Here is a 13,581-nt window from a genome sequence, read left to right as displayed (position 1 = left end):
TAGAAACTGATCATAGATTTTTAAAAATAAATTGGAGAACTATGAAAACTTTGATTTCGAATTTTCAGAGACGAAACCGAATCGAATATAATCGTTTTCACGAACGTGCACTGACGTTTTTAATTAAATTCTATTTATTTTCATAACAATGGCGCTCCGGGGCACGCGTCCCTTTTACCTCTGATATGCCAGGGACCTGCTCGCGCGTGAAAAACGACGTCGAATTCGTACGGAAAGATCGGAACGCGTACGACGATGTATGTGTGTCATCCGCGATAAAAATTGAATCAGATACGTTTCGCGGAAACACGTTCGCGCGTGTTTGATTTTAGATTACGAACCATCGATCGATAGCTGACATAATTTATTTAACTATTACGCGAGAACTGCGAAACCATGACTGCGAATTACGCGCATACTCAACACCGTGAAATTCGTGTCGTTTCTCTGTAAAGTTTTTGTTAAAAAAATCTAGATTAAATCAATTAAATTAAATTTTTGTTTCTTGGGGTGGTCGAATGTGCGAGGACATTCATAAACCATCGTGGTTCGTTGAAAGTCGAGAGTTTTCAAAACGAACGTTCACGTAACAGTAATTTTTAGTTGTTCGAAACAACACGATTATGCTGGTGGAGAAAATTTCATTGAAATCGGTTAAGGCCACGTCTGAGACTTTCCTTGTTAGTGTTCGCGACTAGCCTTGGGGCAGGGCGTCGCGACGGCAGAGCGTCACGGCGTAGCGTGTCTGCGCTGGCAACAAATCAGAGGGAAAGCTAACTCTATTTTTTTAGCAGTAATCTGCGATAATTTTAGACCCGCAGAATGAACGAAACGGGCACGCGTGTTTAATTATTCAGACGCGCAGGCGGTGCACCCTTCGTTTCTTCGTCCGGAAGCATCGTTGGCCAACGAGGATCGATCGGGACGTTACACCGGTCGTAGAGCATCGAGGTTCGTAAACGAGAAACGTTCATTTCTCGTGAAATACTTCCAGACGGACCGCAGATACTCCAAAGTGACTCGAAACGATTCTTCGTGCGCCCTGTAAAATTGCAAACAAACCGAAGAGTCGACCCCGCGTCACCCGGAGACGCGTAGTCTTAACCAACGTAGATTGTTGTAGATTAATTGAAAAGATGTTAAAGTCGTCGCTGTTTTTTTCTAGATACGTGGCCATAATTGCAGCAACTAACTACCGATCGATCGAGCCATGAGGACGCATCAACCGCGACTCGTGTAGCCTGGAATTTAGTCGTTTGAGAAAGCAACAGAAAAAGGGACGAACACGTGAAAGAGAAAGTCGAACGGTTGTATTTATCGACGGACGACTTGTCGCGGACGAAGAATCCACCGGAAATAACGGTGACCTCGCGACAGGCAAATGTCCTCGACGAGTTTTCGCGAGAGCTTGTCGTCGGGCTACTCACGAGAAACGACAGAAAAGAGAGTCTGTCGCTTATCCGCTGCGTCAATTTCACGATAAAATTCGTGCGAGCGAGCAAATCTAGTCAATCCGCGGTTAATCCCTGGCTGTGTTTATCCTAAAAATCGTAATAGTGTTTAGAGATCTTGAAATTGTAGTACGCGGGCGCAAGGAAGGAGCGAAGTCAACGGCAAGAGGCAACAAAGTCGATTATTAGTTATACAGTCGAGTGATAAAATAGAAAATAAAAGAAGAAGAATAACGCGAGTAGCAATTAGCTTCGCTACATCCAATCCACGTATGAATATTCGTGTATCCATCGATCAGAATCGTACGCGCGCGTCGAGTTTCCGATAATAATCCGTACGATCGAGGCTCGATAAAGATCCCAGTTATTTTCTCGTAAACGGCGTGCTCCCTGTGATTTATTGTGCGCGGTTGATCGTCGAAACGTGTTTGGTACCGTCGAGAGAACGAACAAAAGTGCGTCGAGAAAATGGCGTTCGCCGCGGCGAGAATGATCCTTAAGGATAAGCGACGGAAGGCCAGCAAAGAGGACTTCGCGCCGCGAAACAGGAGCAAGGTAACGTCAACGACGACACTCTATTTTACAAATGAATTAGACGATGTGTTTCGAAATCGGCGTCCGACCGATTGCAACGCCCGCAGGGCGTTTCACGACTTTTTCCAAACAGCCGACAGACGCGTGAGGCAAGAATGTATGAGCTTTTTCAAGATGGACCACTACGTTTTCAATTACTCACAGTTCAAGTTGTGCGCTTCGCTTGTCGTTTTCTATTCTTCCCCCTTTACTCGAACCCTTTCGAGCAATCCCTTTCTCCCGTGACGTATTATTTTCGTGTACATATCGTTTTTTTGCGTTCGCAGGGTGGTCCGTGAAATTGGAAGTAGGTCGTCGATACGATTTTAGATACGAGGCACGGCGAACAACTTAAAATACTTTAAATTCTCACTACGCTGTTGTACATTCGTTTTAACGTTTTACCATAAAGATATTAGACATACTTCTCAAATGTTATTCCTTTAACAAATATTTCAATTCAAAGTTTGCGATAATAACGATCGTTCTGCTGGAATAAATTAGACGCGTATAAAGAGGTAATTTTTGTGCATAACTTGAGCAAATAAATTAAAAGTTTGGCATATTTCATTTGGAACATTTCATCAGAGATGTTAAAAGTGTATAGAAAGGCAAATAAAAATGCGATTAAAAGTGTACAAATCCTAGATTAATTAAAAGTTTTATTTGCCGAACGATACCCTAGATTGATTTGTATCAGAAAGCGAGTCACGTTTACAAATAAATGTTAAATGTAGAACGTACACGTAACGGAGCGTGTACAATGGCGAGAGATACGAATAATAATTTGCAAACCTAACGTTAAAATATCTCTTAAAGTGACCTACATTTTGGACGAATGCCGTAATAGACTTTTGTGGGGAACGAATCAATTTAATGCATTAAAACGTACAAGGATCTATTTGAAAAACAAGCGCAATTGCACTTTGCAGGTGCACGCGTGGACTTGCATACGTAACAATGACTTGGAAATATAGAGCATCGAAAACCATTCGATGTGGTTCTTTGTATGTTTTTTTTTTTCATATCTGAAAACGATTCGACGTTACAGCTCGCCCTAGTTTCGCGGGACACCTTGTATATCATGGTACAATGTATCACTTTGATTTTATCTCGTATAATTTGCACCAAAGATACTATCGCACCGTGACAGGTGTCTTTTTTTTTTGTACCGCGTAATATCCAGAGAAGTATAAAAAATTCTCGCGATTCCAAACGATATCCCTCGCGAGTCATGGTAGAACTCGATCGAGCACGCGAAATTCATGAGAGTAAAATTGTAGTTCGCATGATCGAGAGACCACGAGGCGATTAACTCTAGAAAGACCAAGGACCAGAGTTGGATAGCGAAATTTTAGATTCGTTCACAAATTAACTTCATCTTTTGATGCAATCGATCAAAATTTACTAAAATTGTAACTAGAATTTCTTTTTTCATACCATGACTTCCCTGACATAGAAAACTATTACTTGCAAATTACTCGATTCTAAAAATTGATTCTCAGGTATAATTGCTCAACGTAAGTTAGCTTGAAGGGTCTTCCAACGCTCTCCTTGGTCGTTAACGTAACGATTCGTGATTCAGTCTTTCTAGGGTTAAAAAAGCGCCAATCAAACTTTCGTAATTCGCATGAATCTCGTGCTCCGAGGAAGGGGTTATGCGAATACTGTCCACGGCGTGCGAGATGGCGGCGTAGACACCTGGAAGACCCGGAAAAGGGTCGATCAAGAGGGTTTCAAGGCGCAGGGTGCATACTAATGAGCGCCACCGTGTGCTAAACGCGCGTCGTTTAACGCGATAACGCTGGAACGTCCTTTGCACGGTTCTCGTTTTCTCGTTACCTTTATGCCGGTTTTAACGACTGGTTGGAAATTTTGGGCTACCAAAGTGACGAAAAATTACACGTTCAACGTGTTTCGATCGAACAAGGAATAGTACGCTATGACTAGGGGCATGCTATCGACTTTATATGGGAGCACACACACTTATTTAACTGCCCTTCGATTTGATAAAATAGTCATTGTAACGCTCGACTGATTCTCGTCGGATCAGCATATTCTCATTTAAGTATTTAAAAAGCGAATTTAAAATATTATTAAAGCAAAAATATTCAAAATCTCAATTTAGAATATTATTTTATGTGAGCTATATAGAATTAATCATTTCAAATTTTTAGTTTTATCGAACTCTGGTGTCAGAGTAGTCGTATGGATATTTCACTGTAGTACGATTAGTTGTCCGACTTTCTCCTCGAGAAGCAATCGAGTGGCACTTTTATCGAGGATCAGTCAACAAGCATGCGTTACTTTCACATAATGCTTGATGTCCATTAGAGATTCCATCTTAAGAAAAAGACGAGAGCTGACTAATTACATAGGCATAGCCCAATTCGAAAAATTTTATCGTCTCCCGTAGCGTTGCGGTTTTTCTATTAATAGTAGAAAGGTCAAGCTCCATCCGACGATAAGGAAGTTCGTTAACGAAGCTGTGCCCTAACGCGGACCGGAAATTAAATCCGCCTTTACCAGACGATGAACTTTCTCGATTCCGTTGTTCGATTCGCCTCGATCGACGAAACATGCCCGTGCTCTTTTTCTCGCCTTCCGTTTTTACGTTTATTAAAATTAAAAGTCGATCGACAACGCGTTCGTCAATTTTCAATACCGCGACCTAGAGAAACGATCACGATCATCGTGACTGCGACGAAGCGATAAGAATCGGGCGAAGAAACTCGCGCAATTTTCAGGATCTTTTTATCGTGAATTCCCGCGGAATGGAACGCCTCGTCGCGAATATTCCTGCGTCATACTTTCACGGCACGATTTCCTTCGGATTATATTCCGACCCCTCCAAAACAGTAATCCCAAAAGCCTTCAACAACGTGTAAACCAGGGCGTCCGTCATTTTATCGCGTCTCGTTTGCGTTAACCAGGCCGTTTCGCTTCCCGGTAAGTTACTGTCGCAGCCCGTTATCGGACTCCCGGAACTCTATACGCCGCCCGTTATACATATTATCCGCGAGGAAATGTTACCGGTTTCGAAAATTATGGGAAACTCCAGGAAAAATCGGAAACGACGCGATTATTAAATATCCTATCGCGATTGATTTCCGCTGGCGATCGCGAAGCGCTCCACCTCGATAAAATATATTGCAACGTTATTTTATCGAGCTTAACGATATTATTCGCTGAAAACAAATTGTATTCGTTTTTTCAAATGTGAAATTTTTAGTTTCTTCCATGTTTCGAGTTTTCATACTTTTCTCGTTAATATTTTCGATCTCTCGCTTACTGCAACGCAATCGTCAATATTTTAAAAATAGATTGTATTATTCTATGAGTTCAATAAAATAATTCGTTAAGAGAACCACATTTATAACTTACAAGTTGTTAATTGAGGCTTGTATAATTAATCAACAGAGCTCGCAATGACGTACGTACATTATTTCGTCTTCAATGATTCAAGGATCAAGCTTATAATACAAAATATAGCCTTTTGTCCTGTTACCGAGACACAACGAGGAGCTTTAATTCGTTGAAAAAGCGGTTGCTGGCGTCTCGAATTTGGCACGCGTGTCCTGTTACGCGATCGCCAGTAGAAATCACGCATTATTCGCCGACGGGTCGCGTCGAATTTAGCGCGTACCGCGCAGCAAATTGCTCCCTGGCTGCGTAATTGATTTGCAAACTTTCGAACGACCATGCCGCGCCCTGTGGAAATTTTCAGTAAGTGTCCGTGGCCGAGCTCCCACGGCGAGTATCCAATTAGCGAACGTTTACGAGCGACTAGAATTTTAATGATCTATGGACGCCAACGGTCCACGGTTTTTGTGCAAGGTTGCAGATACCCTGCGAAAGCGTTCCCCGGTGCTCTTCTTTCGCTGCGTTCGGACAATTAAACGTTTCGCGGGCGCGTTTGCTGCATTGTCATCGAAAACACGAAGAATCTTGCACGTCAGACACCTAACGACAAGTCTGCGACGCAGTTTCTACCGAAAAAATCGAGCTTAACGGTTCGAAAAACGCCTAGAAGAATCGAACGATAATCATCCTTATACATACCCTTATCGTTCATAAGTCACTGGACATTTTGCTCGTCTTGGAAAATGCAAATTAAGATACAATTTTCTTCCTTCGTTACATTTATTTCGAGCTACTATTTTACTATTTTTATAGCGAGGAAACTAATTTTGAAGGCGAACGCGCTTTATATCAAATAAGGTCTGATAGAAAATATTGCAGGAAGGTTGGAATAGAATTAATTAGAAAAATAGTAAAAAACGATTGTCGAGAAAATTCCATTAACTTGAACGATCGTTTGCAAACTGGACACAAGCTGGATACACATGTAAAATGAAGCTTTTAAATTGTTTGATAACAGTTAATAACATATCGTGACATTTACTTTATAATGTAAAGTATACATTTTAGTAAATAAATAAGTTTTTATTCCACGTTCGTTAATTGTCCAGTGACTCGTGAACGGGAGTGTGTATCGTTCGATTAATATCGATATTCAGATCGGTGCAAGCGATAATACGATCACGAACGCCATTGGAAAACGGTCGATCTTCTTCGTCTCGAAAAACGTTCGGCGCACTCGCGCGAATCGGGCCAGATTTTTCCCAGCTGTCGGTCGTACGTTTCTTTCTTTTTTTCCCCCCCCAAACGGATCGTGGCACACTTTTCGTAGAACGCTTTTCAGGGGATGAAAGATCGAGTCGAGGCGCACTCCAATCGCGTGTTTTCCGCGAAGAATCGAATTTCCACGATTATCGACGTTCCGCGTTGAGAAACACGGCGAACGTTTCCCTCGTCGGTCGGGTTTCGCTGTTCGATCGTTGCGCGTAAAATTAATCGCGCGGAATTTAATTGCGCGGACTACTTTCGGGTGCCGAGCAAAAACGTACGAAACATCGAACGCGTTACGCTTACGCGGCGTAACGAGCTAATAATTGAGCGTCGAAACACATTCGTTCGCGGCATCGCGCGACGCTCGTGGATTTCTTGCGTGGTCTTTTTGCGTATGTTTGTTCCAATGATCGTTGCGGTCGAAGGTTTTCGCGGTTGTTTGTAAACGATAATGTATTTTATCGGATAAGTTTACTTTTTGACCAAGGGCACAGTAAGACAGATCGCGTTCGCAGCGCGACAAAAATGGATGATCGAAGACGCGCGGAAATATTGGGTTTTTATCACGAGTTCTACGTTACGTATTCCAACTTTCTGCGCTTTTCTCGCAGTCTTTAAATGGCGATACTTTTTCGATTTGAAAGAATCAAAATTCTGAATGTCTTTTCTCAGAAAAGAAAGGCACGGACCAATTGATGTCAAAACGATTTTTAAAAATATTTTGCACGTCAAGTTTATTATACGAAACAAAGAAACAGTTCTTAATGTAATATTTGATGTTTGAATTAGTTGTATAATTTCAAAAAATAATGTTCGAACGACTCAAAAAAATTTGTCGATCAAGTTCAGATGGTGTAAAAAAATGTGTAGTCGTGGATAAAAGTGTAGTGGCACGAATAATCGGTGTGTAACGTTGTTTGAGTGTAGGCGGGGTCAATCTCGGAGCGTTTCATTTCAATCATTACTCTTTACGAAAGGAGTAGCGAGCACTTGCGCTCATTTCTGTCAGCACCTTTGATCGCCCAGCTTGGACAAAGAGATTCGAATAATTGCTCTTTAATCGGCAATGCTCGTTGCTGCTGGATTTACCGTCCGTTCGATCGCGAATCAGGGAGATTGATAAGCGCACAGGCGAACGAAACGCAAATCCGCTTTCCCTGTTGCATTGAAAGCTCGCGTTAGGTATATCATTGAACGTAAGGGCGCTTTGAAAAGGTGCACGTTACATTTTCAAATCGAAACCTCTTTTCATCATTAAAATTGCAATCTAAGGGTGTCGGAGCAGACGAACCAAAATGGTTTCGTGCGACGCCATATTAAAACGACGAGTATCTGTGCTGGGATTATGCTGTTATTTCAGGATTTTAGACTCTAACTTATTCGTTCACGAATGATTTTATTAAAAAAAGGAATATTTGTTAATTTTACGATCGACGACAAAAATTACAGACTCTTCTAGAATTCATTTGCTAGAGTGCTCTAGCGGATCTAGAAGGCATCACGAATTTTATCGTTGCTCGTAAACCACCTAATTTTATTTCTCTTATAAAAATAGAGCTTGGAATTTTTTTTTGAAGACGAGCAATCTTAACAAATTTGAAAACTGCATTAAACGCGTCTCTTAAATTTTCTGTAATTAATTTTCATTCACAGTACCGAAGAGGACTCGAATCTTAAAAATTTTGCTAACGCTAAACTGAAAATCAAAACGTTTCGTTAAAAAGAAATTCCAAAATCTGTTTCTGCAGCCTTTCAGCCCGTAATCCCTTCAGTTGTCTCGCGAAAATCAAGATAGGCAAGAAGAAACGAGCGTAACGTTTCCACGAGTTTGAGATTCATGCGAAGTTCACGCGAACGTAAAAGAAAATGGAATTGCACAGAAATTACACGAAGAATCAGCACGAACACTTTTCCTTTCTATTTCACCGTCACGCGATACTATCTCTTCGCTTCTCCTGAATGCTTTGGTTGTACAAAAAAAAAAGAAAGAAAAAAGAAGAACGTGTTACACGTGACTGTGAGAGACACGAAAACAGGCCTCGTAACTGTCCAAACACTTGAACTCACGCTACGCTGTCGTATATGTTCGGTGTGCACTGCTGTTGATACGCTGTACGTTCACGATACTGTACTTACGGATATAACAAAATCCACGAGCTCGGTTCACGTACCGCCTACGCCAGCATGGAAAGCCTTTTCACGCGAAATACATTGTAGGGAAAACGAAATATTACTCCTGAAAGGAATTGCGCGTCGTACTGGGTCAGACGCTGTAAGGTCTTGCGACTAATAAAAGTTTCTCGCCTTGAAAGTTGAGCAAGGGACAATGTTTCTAGACCGAGGAGGAAGAATCCTTTTTACAGTACGCTTCTATACATCACGAAGAACAAAAGTATAATGGTAATTTTTCCCGAAAGTAATGGAAAAGTGATGATAAATGCGAGTAAGTAAGTCAAATCATGATCTATTCGTGGAATAATTTTCCTCAAACTTATACAAAAGATTATTAAAATTATATCATGGGCATCGTTGAAACAAGAAATTCTTTTATAACACTTTATCTAAAAGTGATAAATATAACTCGATTATATTTCCAATCTACTTTCTTATAATAGAATTTCTTGTTTCGATACTGTCCACGTACTATAATCTTTTGTACGATTTTTGGAATAATTATTCCACGAATAGATTATAATTTGGAGAAAATTACGTACATAATCGCATTTTTTATTATTTTAAAAAGAAATTCTTTTCCCCGGACTAAGAAGTGTTCTTTTGTTTCTGTTTAACGAATAAATCTAAAATTTTAATTCGTTATTCGGAAATAGAATTAGTCATGCTGCCGTATTCTCCTTAATTCGAGACTGATTTTCCCTTCTTCATACAGTTCAAAGAATTCAGTGTCGTGAAAAGGCTCTCGCTGTTGGCGCAGTGTACCAACGATTTACAATAACAACAACGTTCTCTTACCTGTTTACCACGAACGAGATACACGCGTTTAATGACTGTTGTCGACAGATTACAAAAGACACTCACCCCTTTCGCATTCCGCTCGTTATTATTTACGTGCCGTGTAATCTCTAACCCACGTATTCTATGTATCTGTATATTATACCTGTGTATCTCTATTTGTACTTTTCCAACTGCAGTGTTGTGGTGATTGGTGACCTGTACTGTACTTGTGTTTACAGGCCCGCAGCGCCAGTACAAGTAGCTTTAGAAGCCTGAGCCAGGTACATACAAAAATTGACATAATCCACATCTAGCTGAGAAATTAGTGATTACTAGCTATATTATTTAGCTGGACATAGCTAGACACTTAGACCATAGACACTACTAGCTCGCGCGTAGACGCGTACATCGCGCGAGATTCTTGTGTAACCATTTTATCGTGAAGATAAAATAGCAATCGCACCGGCGCGGCGGTTCCAACGCGATGTTACGATCATGATCGCCACACCATTAACGTTGAGAGCAAGACCAACGAATTGCCGGGAAACCTGATTGGCCGACCATAAGCGAACGCTTTGTCGACGAAACGGTACGAAAGCGTAGCAGGCTGCCAATAGTTTAGCACGCGTCCCATTTTTGTCAACGAAACGACCAACGGTAGAATACACGATCGCGAATGGTGCATGAACGCTGACGGTGTATCTCTTCCGACACATCAAAACACAGGAATGCTGAATGAGGCATGCCACTCGTACGCACACAACCTCAGTCGAATCCCTAAACTTGCATGTCTTTTACACCCGCCTATCTTACCTTAGGTCATTGTGTGCTAGTGCATCCCTTTCTTTACTTTGTCTTTCGTTTCATCCTTTTATTTTCTTTCTCTTCTTCTTCTTCTTCTTCTCGGCACAGTGCGCTGTGATTCTTTCGCAAGGATCAGAGTAAGTACACAGGGGAACCGCTCATACGTTCGAATCGGTTGCAAGAAACGAGACAGTTTCTCCGACGCCCAACAACTTCACAGACTTCGCGTCGCCATTGGTCCTAACGGCGACGCGAGGCGCGTTAAGTACGCATCGTTCTTTACGAAAGCGAAGTCGTAACCTTCGATCTCTTCATCGTAAACGCATCAGTAATTTGGACGATCGAGCAACTTGGGGTAATTATTTAGAACATGGGACTCCACACCGATTTCGATGATTTTCAAATATGGTACAGGACTCAACATTCCGAACAAGTTTTTCTTATACATATAACCCCCGCTCGGCTTTAGTTTTCCAGATACATGCAAAAAATATTTTCCAAACACGTATCTCGGAAACTAAAACCAATCGGGGGTTATAAAATGCTTGTTCAAAATGGTGAGCTCTATGACATATACGAAAATTGTCGAAATCGATGAGGAGGCCCCTATTCCAAACAATTACTGTCAAAGAGTACCTAAACACAGGCCTACCCGTCAAAGGGTGGAACAGTATCGTGTTTGGACTCATTTTCGTCGGGAAGGTCTCGTCGATCGTTATCCAAAACTTTTATCGAGATATGACTGAAAATCTAAACACGTTAATTCACTGGGCGAAATACAGTCGAAAAGTTGGTCGCGCTGAATGAACGAAAACAGTGGCGAGAACTAGTCCGTTTCGTACGTTCGTATAGTATTGCAGTTACTTGGGTGCAATTACCGTGGCGTGGAAATTTGTTTCGAGAGGCTCGGGCGACACTCTCGAGCAGATTCAGCTGGCTGAACAAAGACAACCGCGGCGTAAAAGGCTCGCGCGTTACCCGCCCACTTTCATTCCACGCTCCTCGGAACGAATCTCCTGCGAATCTCATAATTTATTCCCGCCTCGACTTTCAGTCATCGTTTCCTTCGCCCGCAGCGGTTGCCCGAGGCTTTGCATATTAATTACGCGAACCGCGAACCGTGCCGTTTCGGGCTATTTAGACGGTGGATCGTTTTATCTCGAACACTACTGGACTGCAATGCGAGCGACGGGGTGTGGTGCCACGGCTGCGCTTTTCGACACGAATCGAACGTCCTCCGGCGATCCCTGGCTACCCTTTCCGTTCGGGGAAACGATCATCCGACGTTACAGCGACGTTTAAAAGATACAATTTTACCACGGAATTACAGAAACTGAATTGTTTCCGTGCCCGTCTCTCTGTGTGTGTTTTTTTCCCCAGCTTCCGTAGCCAGCAGTTCTATGGAATTAAAAATCCGCTGACCGAGCTTCAAAGCGACGTCCCGCGCCTATCTGTGTCACGCCACGGACCGAAAGACTTTAATAGCATGTACTATCAATGAGCTTATTCGGACTGTTTTTAATTACGTGGGATATTATTCCAACTGGACTCGTAATTCAAAGGAGCCCGAATCCTTTGATAGCCGCATGTCGGGTTTGAACGACGAGTAAATTTATATAATAATGATATTTTACGTATTATTAAGCTACAAAATACATAAAATGTCATAACTAAATTTACTCGGAGGCAAACTAGTTACTTTTTAGTACGTAATAAGCAGATTATGGATCTTTATGCGAAACATATTTTTATTCATAGAATTAATGAAACGCTTTGCAGTTATCTCAACCCTTGAATATAGTAACTCGTATCTTACTTTAGTTTCTTATATTTTTGCATAATAAGTGCATTCTGTAGTTTCTTGACAATTGAAATTTCCCATAAATGCATAAACAAACGCAGTCTAGCGACAGGGTACATATTCTGGTGGAATTAGGATTATTATACTCGATTCGGTCAAAGAATTCGATAAATGGGACACGGTAATTAAGAACTTCGTTTCATATTTTTTAAGAAATATTCGTTTCAAACGTATACACACATAAAAATGACAGATTGTACGTATTTCTGTTTTGTAAACTTTCTCTTTCAGAGTGCCCCATAAGTAAAAATCTAAAGGGGTAAGGTCGGGCGACCAATTTCTTGGCCCCCCTCGACCAATCCATTGTTGGGGATAGTGTCTATCGAATCAATTTTTTACGCAATGAAGACTCTTAGTCTTATCTATTGATGGATCTTCGAACGGGGGTTTGATATCGACAGACCGTTCGCGTAACAAGAGAAATATTCCGTTCGCGGAGCCATCGATACTACCCCCGTTGCGAGTTTTGTCCGCGGACGGGGTCGATCAATCGCTTCCGGTGTGCCGGGAGAGCAACTGAATTCCTCTCGGGGAAATATACGGGCTGCGTCGCCACCGGGCAGAATCCATTTTCGGTACGAAAGAGAGCCACTTTCGGAAACAAACGAGCCGAAAAAGCCTAGCGCCCGTAGATTAGAGGGAAGAAAGTCTGGGTGAATGGCATCTTGGGCCCTCGTTCGGAGCACCCTTCTGACAAGTAGTCGTTGGGTATACAAGCGATAGGAGAGGCATCGGAGAGAGCCTTTGAATGTAGTGGAGAAGGCAGTAGGTTCAGGTTGAGGATGGTTCGGGTTGAGGACGACGATCGATAGCCCGGCTGCACCCTCGTCGTCGGTGCTGTCGTGGCCGTTGCTTTAATTATTAATTGTATCCAGTCGCTTTCTAGACCCTGTATCGTAAGTGCACTGACACGTGTTTAAGTCACGATTCTCCATGTTTATTCAGCCGTTTTCCCCCTTGTCGCGAACGTGCTTCCGTTCTCCTCGTGGAAACCTCTTTCGTCGCGTCTGCCGCGATATTTGCGCGTCCTTGACCTACGTTGATCGCGTTGATCCTATCGAAAACTACAACGAACTTCCAGGACCGACGCACCCCGAGGTTCGATAATCGTATCCCCATCGAATCCTCCCCCGACACTTCGAACCGTATTCTGTCTATTTTTTTCCAACTATCTGTCGATTTCGTTCGTACGCGCGTCGATCCCCCGATCACGATTTAATCGAACGTTTGCGCGTTAATCGTCTTTATTTTATTTTACTTGTAGAAAATAAAAGTTGCGTCGTTGGAAGCGCGAAGGTTCTTCGGCTT

General features: G+C 42.1%; 1 protein-coding gene across 3 annotated transcripts in view; it reads left to right on the top strand.

The window, feature by feature from the left end:
- The window catches only part of LOC122403404 (neo-calmodulin-like), an 84,848-nt gene that overhangs the window by 37,605 nt on the left and 33,662 nt on the right, over positions 1 to 13,581 (top strand). Inside the window, exons 2-3 of one of the 3 annotated variants that reach the window (XM_043406907.1) lie at positions 1,166 to 2,006; positions 9,848 to 9,889. The exons of 1 other annotated variant lie outside the window; for it this stretch is intronic. In XM_043406907.1, coding sequence (XP_043262842.1) covers positions 1,920 to 2,006; positions 9,848 to 9,889 — 129 coding nt within the window. In that variant the 5' untranslated portion in view covers positions 1,166 to 1,919. The remainder of the gene's footprint in view (positions 1 to 1,165; positions 2,007 to 9,847; positions 9,890 to 13,581) is intronic. One more of the 3 variants, XM_043406908.1, reaches the window with a different exon arrangement.

This window comes from Colletes gigas, unplaced genomic scaffold, assembly GCF_013123115.1.
Source record: "Colletes gigas isolate AHSC1104 unplaced genomic scaffold, ASM1312311v1 Colletes_gigas_Sc00051, whole genome shotgun sequence".
NCBI classification, from domain to species: domain Eukaryota; kingdom Metazoa; phylum Arthropoda; class Insecta; order Hymenoptera; family Colletidae; genus Colletes; species Colletes gigas.
Note: the sequence above shows the minus strand (reverse complement) of the source record. Positions and strands in the feature narration are given on the sequence as shown.